Source organism: Schistocerca cancellata, chromosome 5 (assembly GCF_023864275.1).
Source record: "Schistocerca cancellata isolate TAMUIC-IGC-003103 chromosome 5, iqSchCanc2.1, whole genome shotgun sequence".
Taxonomy (NCBI): domain Eukaryota; kingdom Metazoa; phylum Arthropoda; class Insecta; order Orthoptera; family Acrididae; genus Schistocerca; species Schistocerca cancellata.
This window is the reverse complement of record NC_064630.1, coordinates 247,434,143-247,446,414: the sequence shown is the minus strand read 5'-3', so window position 1 is coordinate 247,446,414 and position 12,272 is coordinate 247,434,143. Positions and strand designations below refer to the sequence as shown.

The following is a 12,272-nucleotide window of genomic DNA, read 5'->3' as shown; positions in this document are numbered from 1 at the left end:
CGCTCCCTGACGTGGAGTGACGCGTGGCACGGGTCCGTACTCTGCCGGCTGCATAATGTAATGCACACAGCTGGCCGAGGTGGCGAGGCAGCGCGCGTCTGCACGGGTAGCAGGTAGCGGACCGACGGTCTGGCGCTCCGGTCTGTGTACCCCGGCGCTTTAGGCTAACAAGGGGAGGGCGCGGGACGGATCTCGCCGATCTGTCCCAAACTGTGTCAGTGGAAGCAAGTGTACGACCCTTGAAGTTCCTGAATGAGCCGTAGGAAAACAGAAAATGCTGTCGGAAGTTTTTTGAGTACGTCATGTTTGAATAACACTTGCGCAGTTAGTGGCGTGGAGCAATCGGTAAGCGAACGGGCCGTAATTCGCCTGCTCGAGTTCGATTCGTGCTGTTACCCATTTTTTTATTCATTGTATTTTATTCCTTTCAGTAATAAACTATCAACTATTAAATTTAATTATAGTTTAACAGTTCAATCTATATACGTAAAATTAATATATACAACTTACAATTAGTTACGATTGCTTTAATTTGAATAATTAACTCTTTAAGTATATACATTACTTAAATTAAAGTAATCTTAACTAATTGTAAATTGTATAGATTAATTCCACATATATAAATTGAACTGTTGAACTTGCGGGCTTTCAAATAAAAATGAAATGATGGGGTTGCCCTCAACTACGTACCCTCAGACTCAGAGTTGAAATATTAAAAGATTTGGCTGGTTTCGTTGTCTAGGGGTTGGGATACATAGTTGCTGCATTACAGGCCAAATACTGCTGAGTCTACAGTATACAATACGAATATACACATGAATCGAATGGTCGAAGGTTCCTATCACTCGGCAGTTGCGAATTTTGAATGAATAGACATTTATAGATGAAAGATCGCAATTAAATAAAATTTGCAGGTACTATTCTTAACGACTTTAAATGATGAGTACGATAGTAGACGTGCCTATAAGAATGCCGTTTATTACTACAAAACGCTGATTGGTGTCGATGGTCCAGCAATTAAATAAAATATAAGTTGAATTACAGGGAAACAACAGATTCCTACTTCGCGTAATTAGTTGTGAACAACAACATAGCTCACGAGATATTCACTCCTAACGCATACTACTTCTTCACTACAGAAGCCACGGAAATCTCATAAGTGCACAAGTCGGCGCTACGAAATATTTCTATCTCCGGCGACCATGCGTCCGACGCGCCGTATTCTCCAGCACTCTCCCGTGTCCCCTGCGACTCGATCGTCGCGCCGTCCTCCAGGACTCTCCCGTGTCCTCCATTGAAACGATGCTTCCTTTTGGAACGATCGCTGTGATTGGCTAGGTCGCTCCCGCCCTGTCTCCAAACCAACGCACGCTCACAAACAAAATGAAACACATTCGAAATACTGGATTTACATTTAAATAACTTGAAATTAAATAAATATTCCTACGGCTGAACCATAAACACGCTCTAAGACACATTATTAAATAGACAAACAAATTAAATAAACATACACTCCTGGAAATTGAAATAAGAACACCGTGAATTCATTGTCCCAGGAAGGGGAAACTTTATTGACACATTCCTGGGGTCAGATACATCACATGATCACACTGACAGAACCACAGGCACATAGACACAGGCAACAGAGCATGCACAATGTCGGCACTAGTACAGTGTATATCCACCTTTCGCAGCAATGCAGGCTGCTATTCTCCCATGGAGACGATCGTAGAGATGCTGGATGTAGTCCTGTGGAACGGCTTGCCATGCCATTTCCACCTGGCGCCTCAGTTGGACCAGCGTAGTGTAGGAGATCGCTCCCCACACCATGATGCCGGGTGTTGGCCCTGTGTGCCTCGGTCGTATGAAGTCCTGATTGTGGCGCTCACCTGCACGGCGCCAAACACGCGTACGACCATCATTGGCACCAAGGCAGAAGCGACTCTCATCGCTGAAGACGACACGTCTCCATTCGTCCCTCCATTCACGCCTGTCGCGACACCACTGGAGGCGGGCTGCACGATGTTGGGGCGTGAGCGGAAGACGGCCTAACGGTGTGCGGGACCGTAGCCCAGCTTCATGGAGACGGTTGCGAATGGTCCTCGCCGATACCCCAGGAGCAACAGTGTCCCTAATTTGCTGGGAAGTGGTGGTGCGGTCCCCTACGGCACTGCGTAGGATCCTACGGTCTTGGGGTGCATCCGTGCGTCGCTGCTGTCCGGTTCCAGGTCGACGGGCACGTGCACCTTCCGCCGACCACTGGCGACAACATCGATGTACTGTGGAGACCTCACGCCCCACGTGTTGAGCAATTCGGCGGTACGTCCACCCGGCCTCCCGCATGCCCACTATACGCCCTCGCTCAAAGTCCGTCAACTGCACATACGGTTCACGTCCACGCTGTCGCGGCATGCTACCAGTGTTAAAGACTGCGATGGAGCTCCGTATGCCACGGCAAACTGGCTGACACTGGCGGCGGCGGTGCACAAATGCTCCGCAGCTAGCGCCATTCGACGGCCAACACCGCGGTTCCTGGTGTGTCCGCTGTGCCGTGCGTGTGATCATTGCTTGTACAGCCCTCTCGCAGTGTTCCGAGCAAGTATGGTGGGTCTGACACACCGGTGTCAATGTGTTCTTTTTTCCATTTCCAGGAGTGTATATCAAAGGAATAGAACAGAAGTAAGCCAGTAGCCTCATGTCTTTATGCTTTCTAAAACACAGTAAATAATTGACCAATTTCTTCATGAATAGTATATATCGGATTTAAACAAAGACATACACGAATAAATATATTTATAAGCATGCTTCCACCGTTTTTTCGTGTCACTATGGAGTACTTATGGCCTGACGCGATCGATAGCAATCGGCCACTTTGACCTCCAACAACTCATGTACTATTCAACTTACTTGCCTGTAATTTTTACCAGTTTAGGTTTATACTAATAGCTTTCTAAAGACATGTCTATCGGTAAAATCGTATGAATCATTTAGATTTTGGAAATTCGTTGCTAGGTGTTACTTGTATAATATATCGTTAGATACTAAACTTTAAACTAATACAGATATTGAAAATCTGATTACACCATAAGAATCGTTGTGCAAATAATGGTAATGCACATGTTTCTTTTTGAGGTACCATGATTCATCTGGCTACTATTAATTTCTATACGAACTGTGAAATGTCTGCCATTAAGGTTTCACAAATTCCGCCATCTTTAGCACTCTCGACATGCAAGTCTCTTTTCATCGACACAGCGTACCAACGAATTTCTAGCCACGTGGTCAGCTAGCAACCACGAGGTCCAGCTATTGTGCGGCTTCACGCGGTTGCTAACGAGCTGCGGCTTTCACGAGCGTCGTGTGCGGCCGCCCCAACTCCGAACATAGAATATTTCCAGGACGCCACAACTCGCCCGTTACCTCACAAACTGTGTTAAAATTTTGTCGTTGATATTTTAACATTGCGAGGAATAAAATAAAATAAATAAAAGAAACTGGATGGCAACGAGAATCGAACTTGAGCGGCAGAATTGTCGTTCTGGACGCTTACAGACTGGGCCACACCACTAACTAGAGAATTCCTATTCAGACATCGGCACAACGTGATCACAAAAACTTTAGAGAGCGTTTTCTCTTTTCCTCGGGCCACTCAGACGAAAAATGTGGGGAACTTCAAAGGGTCATATACTTGCTTCTGCAACAATGGCCATTAAAATTGCTACACCAAGAAGAGATGCAAATGACAAATGGATATTCATTGGACAAATATATTATACTAGAACTGACATGTGATTACATTTTCACGCAATTTGGGTGCGTAGATCCTGAGAAATCAGTACCCAGAACAACCACCTCTGGCCGTAATAGCGGCCTTGACACGCCTGGGCATTGAGTCAAACAGAGCTTGGATGGCGTGTACAGGTACAGCTGCCCATGCAGCTTCAACACGATACCACAGTTCATCAAGATTAGTGACTGGCGTATTGTGACGAGCCAGTTGCTCGGCCACCATTGACCTGACGTTTTCAATTGGTGAGAGATCTGGCCATGGCAGCAGTCGAACATTTTCTGTATCCAGAATGGCCCGTACAGGACATGCAACATGCGGTCGTGCATTATCCTCCTGAAATGTAGGGTTTTGCAGGGATCGAATGAAGGGTAGAGCCCCGGGTCGTAACTCATCTGAAATGTAACGTCCACTGTTCAAAGTGCCGTCAATGCGAACCAGAGGTGACCGAGACTTGCAACCAATGGCACCCCATACCATCACGCCAGGTGACACGCCAGTATGGCGATGACGAATACACGCTTCCGATATGCGTGCACCGCGATGTCGCAAAACACGGATGCGACCATCATGATGCTGTAAACAGAACATGGATTCACCCGAAAAAATGACGTTTTGCCATTCGTGCACCCAGGTTCGTCGTTGAGTACACCATCGCAGGCGCTCCTGCCTGTGATGCAGCGTCAAGGGTAACCGCAGCCATGGTCTCCGAGCTGATAGTCCAGGCTGCTGCACACGTCGTCGAACTGTTCGTGAAGATGGTTGTTGTCTTGCAAACGTCCCCATCTGTTGACTCAGGGATCGAGACGTGGCTGCACGATCTGTTACAGCCATGCGGATAAGATACCTGTCATCTCGACTGCTAGTGATACGAGGACGTTGGGATCCAGCACGGCGTTTCGTATTACCCTCCTGAACCTACCGTTTCCATATTCTGCTAACAGTCAATGGATCTCGACCAACGCGAGCAGAAATATCGCGATACGATAAACCGCAATCGCGATTGGCTACAATCCGACCTTTATCAAAGTCGGAAACGTGATGGTACGGATTTCTCCTCCTTACACGAGGCATCACAACAACGTTTCACCAGGCAACGCCGGTAAACTGCTGTTTGTGTATGAGAAATCGGTTTGAAATTTTCCTCATGTCAAGACGTTGTGAGTGTCGCCACCGGCGCCGACTTTGTGTGAATGCTCTGAAAAGCTAATGATTTGCATATCACAGCATCTTCTTCCTGTCGGTTAAATTTCGCGTCTATAGCACGTCATATTCGTGGTGTAGCAATTTTAATGGCCAGTAGTGTACTTACAATCGGGTGAGATATGTCCCACGCCTTCTCCTCATACGTTCAGTTGTAACGCGCTTTAATGCGCATTAATGCGCGATTGAATTCCTAAAGGGTACGGATGACGAGTTGCAGAGCACGTTACGTTAGTTCCTGCAGTTACTATCTCGCAGTCTGAGTCGGTTCCAGATATCATACAAGCGGATGTTCAGTAGTTGAGCTGCACTACTCATATAAAATTGAAAAATTGGATGGTTAGTCAAACACGCAAAGTTATCTGGTTTAAAACACTGTGTTGCTAACCAATGAAGAAAAGTGAACTGAATACCTCAAGGATTTCGCGGGAAGCAGTACTTCAATGTTCCCTCAATCATCGGAGTTCTCGAAGGTAAACGTGTCAGAATACGAAATTCAGAAGATTCAAGTTCTTGATGGTTCACTTATAAACATTTGTTTCTGTAGTGTTCTTTACGCTATGTGACTGTTAGTAGACATTCGCGCTTTTGGACAGCGACAGCGACTCAGGAATTTTCAGAGACTCCTTCTGTCTCAGAAACTCACTGGAAAATCTTTGGATGTTCTAAAACAAAGGCCTTTGAAAAAGAACGACGATATGGAACTTCCTTACGTAACCGTTGGTGGTGATGCATTTGGACTGATGAAAAATTCAATAGGACCCTACGGCGGAACGCAGCTGACTTACGGAAACAAGATATTTAACTATCGATAAACTTTAGCATGATTGTATGTCGAGTGTACTGTACTTCTCGTATAGCGTTTAATAAGTGAAGAATACTGCATCGCCTATTGTACGTCTGTGTAGATTCAAACGATTACAGTACTCCATAACCATATTCATTTCATAAATGTGCTCGAGTGAGAGTTGTATTTCAACATCTTAAAAAGGAAACTCACAAGTATAAATACTATCCACAACGGACGACCCACTTCATCAGTGAATAACCCGTTCGGGCTAAATTAATCAACTATTTTGTTAATGAAGGTAGACTTGAACATCCAAACTGTTGAAAGAAGCGAAAGTGTACTTGTTAACAATAAAATTGTTCTCGTATCTATACTTTCTTTTCTTCTTAGTCATTATCCTCACAGAAGGTCAAACCCATTTCTTACCAAGCTCGCCGCCTCAGAATTTTATTTCCAAAATGTTGTTCTTTTACATACTACATCAAATGGCAGGTCGATGTCAGAATTCTCGCCTTCGGTTTCACCCATTTTTCGCAACCTTCGACAAAGAATGGTAACTGAAACACACACAAAAAACGTCTGGTCATGAAGGAAACCAGCGCTGAACTGAATGGCACACAGGCTCGATCGTTTCTGTTAACCGTTCGCCAGCGCGCGTTCGTCTGCCCCTGTGGACTGTTTCCATAAACGCGGCGTCAACATGCGTTAATGCATGCTCATATGATCGATTATAAGTTAACTGTTAGACCTCTAACGTGTGATTTGAAAACGAGCATCAGATTTCCGTCATCTGAACTTGGCATCATCCTTCCCGAAAGTGAGAGTTCCAGAACGATTTTTACAAAACGTCCGGCTGAAAGAAGAGAAAGGAATACAGTACGAAAAAATGGCGAGTTTTGAGAAATGAAGTAATAGTGAAGGCAGCAGAGAAATTTCTTAGGAAAAACGTCAAGATGCTGTACAAATGCTTCAAAAACAAGTGAAATATTAATCTTTATATCATAAAAGGGGAAAATATAAAAATACAGCGAATGAATCCACAATACAGAAATTAAGACTAACAGCAAGTGTGGACTGGCAGAGCAGGAATGACTCGAGCAGAAATGCAAAGCTGTAGTATCATCCATCACTTTGGGAAAGATAAACATCGCGTGTAGGAAAATCAGTGAAATATTTGGAGAAAAGAAAATTAGTTGTCAAAACATAAAGAGCTCACATGTAAGCCAGAACTAAGAAAAGACGATTCTCAGTTGGAAGGAAAGTATAGAACAGCTAACCAAGTAAAAGACGCTCGAGGACATGGATGATAATAATGTAGCTGACGCGATAATGCGAGAAGAATTTGATATGGCACTATCATACTGAAGTCGAAACAAAGCATTTGCAGCACACTTCTACCCTTAGAATTAATGAGATCTTTCCGTTGATAACCTCGGCGTTGGGCACCGGTAAGCTCCTCCAATGAGAGTTTTGGGACAACCAACTGACAAAGCTGTTCGACTTGGTAAGCATGATGTAAAAGACAGCCGAAGTAAAGTCAAACTTCAATAAAAAATTAATACCTCCAAAACCAAAGAAGGTAGATGGTGGCAAGGTATGAGAATTGCCTAACGTTGAGTTCAGTAACTTCCAGGTGCAAAACACTAACACGAATTAATTACAGCATAGACGAAAGACTTCTACAGCCGACCTGGGGAAAGATCAGTCTCGGTTATGGACATGAATGGATGCAGTTCATAGGACAGGATGCATACGTGCGTGTCACTTGTCAGAATCGTATCTAGACGTATCAGAGGCACCATACCACGCGGGATAGTTTGAAGACAGACAGACAAAAAAAGCATAAATAGTTACGAACAATATCCAACGAATGTAAATAATTAAACTAAACGACAGAAATAAATGTATTACGTTACTTCTTACATAAATTTATCTAGCTGGCCTACAATTTGGGGCTACCTCGGTACATATCAGAGTTTTACCGCGCGGTTTCCTATATTTGTTATACCTGTAAATGTAAACTGAAACATTTAAAATTATAATTTATTGCCCAGTTGTCGAGGGATTCGGCAGAAACATCAGAGGCCCCATATCACTTCACCTGCACATGCCCCACACTATTACAGAACATCCACCAGCTTGAACAGTACCCTGCTAACATGCTGGGTCCCTGGATTCATGAGGTTTTCTCCACACCTGTGCACGTCCACCCGCTCGATGCAATTTGAAAGGAGACTCGTCCGACCAGGCAAGGTATTTATTTTAAACTAAGTTACAATTACATATGCTGTTGCTTGGATTCCAGAGAAATGTAGGAACATCTGAGGCAATACGACCCTACGATTTGTCTTAGATGATAGGTTAAGGAAAGGCAAACCTACGTTTATACACTGAAGAGCTAAAGAAACTGGTACACCTGCCTAATATCGTGTAGGGCCACGACGTGGCGTTGACTCGCCTAATGTCTGAATTAGTGCTGGAGGGAATTGACACCATGAATCTTGCAGGGCTGTCCGTACATCCGTGAGGGTACGAGGAGGTGGAGATCTCTTTTGCACAGCACGTTGCAAGGCATCCCATATATGCTCAATAATGTTCACATCTGGGGAGTTTGGTGGGCAGCGGAAGTGTCTAAACTGAAAAGAGTGTTCCTGGAGCCACTTTTTAACAATTCTGGACGTGTGAGGTGTCGCACTGTCCTGCTGGAATTGCCCAAGTCCGTCGGAATGCACAATGGACATGAATGGATGCAGTTCATAGGACAGGATGCTTACGTGCGTGTCACTTGTCAGAATCGTATCTAGACGTATCAGAGGCCCCATACCACTCCAGCTACACATACCCCACACCATTACACAGCCTCCACCAGCTTGAACAGCCCCTGCCGACATGCTGGGTCCCTGGATTCATCAGGTTGTCTTCATACCCGTACACGTCCATCCGCTCGATGCAATTTGAAAGGAGATTCGTCCGACCAGGCAACATGTTTCCAGTCATGAACAGTCCAATGTCGGTGTTGACGGGCCCCAGCGAGGCATAAAGCTTTGTGTCGTGCAGTCATCAAGGGTACACGAGTGGGCCTTCGGCTTCGAAAGCCAATATCGATGATGATTCGTTGAATGGTTCGCACGCTGACACTTGTTGAAGGCCCAACTCTGAAAACTGCAGCAATTTGCGGGAGAGTTGCATTTCTTCCACGTTTAATGATTGTCTTCAGTCGTCGTCCCGTTCTTGCAGAACCTGTTTTCGGCCGCAGCGATGTTGAGATTTGATGTTTTACCGGATTCCTGATATTCACTGTACACTCGTTAAACGGTCGTAAAGGGAAAATCTCCACTTCATCGCTACCTAGGAGGTGCTCTGTCCCATCGCTCTTGCGCCGACTGTAACACCACGTTCAGACTCACTTAAATCCTGATAGCCTGCCACTGTAGCAGCAGTAATCGATCTAACAAATGCGCCAGACACTTGTTGTCTTCTATAGGCGTTGCCGACCGCAGCGCCCTATTCTGCCTGTTAATATGTTTGTGTATTTGAATACGCGTGCCTATACCAGTTTCATTGGCGCTCCAGTGAAGCATTTGTAGACTTAGAGGTACCTTTTGACAGTGTCGAATAAAACACAGGTTTTGAAATTCTGAAAGTAGCAAGGGTAAGATACAGGGAACAAAAGGCTATTAACAACTTGTACAGAAACCACACGGCAGTTGTAAGAGTCGAGGAGCATGAAACGGTAGCAGTAGTTGAGAAGGGAGCGAGACAGGGTTGTAGCATATCCCTGATATTATCCAGTTCGGACATTGAGGAAGCAGTAAAGGAAATGAAAGAAAAATTCCGCGTAGGAATTAAAGTCCAGGGAAGAAAAAATTAAAAATCTGAGGTTTGGCGATGACATTGTAATTCTGTGAGAGACAGCAAATGACTTGGAAGAGCAGTTGAACGGTACGGACAATGGCTTGAAAGGAGGATATAAGATGAACATCAACAGAAGCAAGACAAGGATAATGGAATCTAATCTAATTAAATCAGATAATGTTGAGGAATTCGATTAGGAAATTATACAATTAAAGTAGTAGTTGTGTTCTGCTATTTGGGCAGCAGAATAACTGATGATGGACGATACTCTGCAGATCACACTTAAGTGCCTGGCAGAGGCACTGGCAATTGCAAGGACTCGCTTCTGTAGAAGAGAAATTTGTTAACATCGAATGTAGACTTAAGTGTCAGAAAATCTTTTCTGAAGGTATTTGTCTGGAGTACAGCCATGTAAGGAAGTGAAACATGAGCGTTAAACAATTTAGACAAGAAAAGAATAGAAGCTTTTCGAATGTGGTGCTATATAAGAATGCTGAAGATTAGATGGATAGATCACATAACTGATGAGGAGGTAATTAATACAATTGGGGAGTCAAGAATGTGTGGCACAACTTGACTTATAGAAGGGATCGGTTGGTAGGAAACATTATGCAATATCAAGGGATGACCAATTTCGTGTTGGAGGGAAGTGTAGAATCGTAGAGGGAGACCAATAGACGAATTTAGTAAGTAGATTCAGAAGGATGTAGGTTGCAGTAATTATTCGGAGAAGAAGGGACTTGCACAGGAAATAGTAGTACGGAGAGGTGCATCGAACCAGTCTCCGAACCGAAGATTACAGCAACGACAATGCTCTTACTAAGCAACAAGACACAACACAGCACAGCACTTCACTGATCGTATTGCTTGTGTTGATCTGTTGTTGTATTGCAGTGTATGTTGTGTGTAATGTTGTGTTGAGTGGCTATTGTTGTGTTACAGCCATGTATAGCGTGTAATGTTGTGTTCACTTGTTGTAATTGTTGTGTTGTATCTGTATGGTGTTGTGTTGTCATTGTTGGTGCCGTTTTTGTTGTTGTGTTACAGTTCGACATCGTGTGGTGATGTTTGTTATGTTACAGCCGTACAGGCGCCAACGAGCGTCCGGGTTCAGTGTCTGAGGCGGAGAGCGACGAGGAGGGAGAAGAGGGCGACTACACTGTCTACGAGTGCCCAGGACTCGCCCCGGTCAGTATACCAACGCTACACTGCGCTACACTAAACTACACTACACTAGATTACATGTGGAATACGGGCCGCGTAGTAGGACGACAACCAAGGGAGGCTCGTTCACTGCAGTTTCATTAGCCGTGCTCAGCTGCGTCCACACGATGTCTTTTTGCTCTTCTGTTATACTTCGTGCATGCGCTTCACGCTTTATACAGCCCAAGGAGGCATGCATTTCGCGCAAAGGTGTTATAGATGTAAATGGCGAAGGCCCGTCACAGCGCACAGCTTGCCGCCGTCCGTGGGAAGGTGGTTGGCTTGGGCCCATCGTTGGCCCCTTCACCAAGTGCCCGCCTATTTCGTAGGCTCTTGTTGGACGTCACTGTCCACCATGGCGACTGGCAGTAAATGCAGGGACCTAGAGTTCACAGAGGACAACTTGCTTTTTCTGGAATTCCACTTAAGGAAGTTATCTGAGAATTAGTAATAATAAGAGCAGGCAATCGGTAGGATCGTACAGAGATGGGTACGGATGATGAAAGAAAGAAGCTGAAAAAAGCGTATTCCGTTTTCCGAAATTGATTCACTGAGAAAGATCTGGTTTCAGTTCCTGCTTCCAATAGCAGCACGAACACCAAAACAAGAGATTTTAAAATAAGTGACCATGAGAGAGAAAATCAAGTTTAAAATGTTCGGCAGAGGTAAGGTGACCAGATAGAATACCAATACGATTCTGCGTAGACTGTTCGAAAGAATTTGTTCCCTTTTCTAGCATTAGTCTAATGTACAGGGGTGGAAAAAAATGGAAACACAAAAAACACAACACATTACAATGTCTAATACGGTATAGAAAAACCGTTGGCATTCAAAATACGAGTAGCGTCTAGTCGTCTCGGATGGATACAGATCCTATAAAATTATTAAGCTGATCCATTAAGGATATTTGAGAATCAGTGACTGTTAACTGAATGTAAATACATAAAACTGCAACTAGCCACTTTTTTGAATGGTTGTTTATTATTCCATGAACAGGTTTTAGAACCTTTTCAGGCTCATCTTCAGATGGTTTTTCTGGAAGTTACATTACTGTCTCTAACATAATATTGGGTGCTGGCTCTGTGACAAGAAGATGGAACATACTTTAATGTATCGCCATGAGTATTGTTTATATGTCGATATGGATGGGACAGCATGGACGGCTTTTCTCTGTTAGTGTCCATCTGTCTGCCTCCATTTTGATGGTCAGTTGGTGCATAGACTTTTACATAATCTTTATGATTTACACTGTGATAGCGAAACTTGGGCAGCATCCAGCATGTGCTATACAACTGTTGCTTGTTACAAAGACCTTGAAAAAGAGATATGGCATAAGTCTACTTTGCTCAGAGATGTAATTTGGTTTTGTTTGCGTGTATTAAAGTCGATATCTGGACAGATATTTTAATTAGGCTGGCGTTAACACGAGAGCAC

The 12,272-nt window shown here is 44.3% G+C and overlaps 1 protein-coding gene across 2 annotated transcripts in view; it reads left to right on the top strand.

The window, feature by feature from the left end:
- Nucleotides 1–12,272, top strand: part of LOC126187589 (protein cab-1) — a 1,183,411-nt gene that overhangs the window by 1,136,346 nt on the left and 34,793 nt on the right. For both annotated transcript variants that reach the window (XM_049928771.1, XM_049928770.1), the window contains exon 7: nucleotides 10,718–10,823. In XM_049928771.1, coding sequence (XP_049784728.1) covers nucleotides 10,718–10,823 — 106 coding nt within the window. The remainder of the gene's footprint in view (nucleotides 1–10,717; nucleotides 10,824–12,272) is intronic.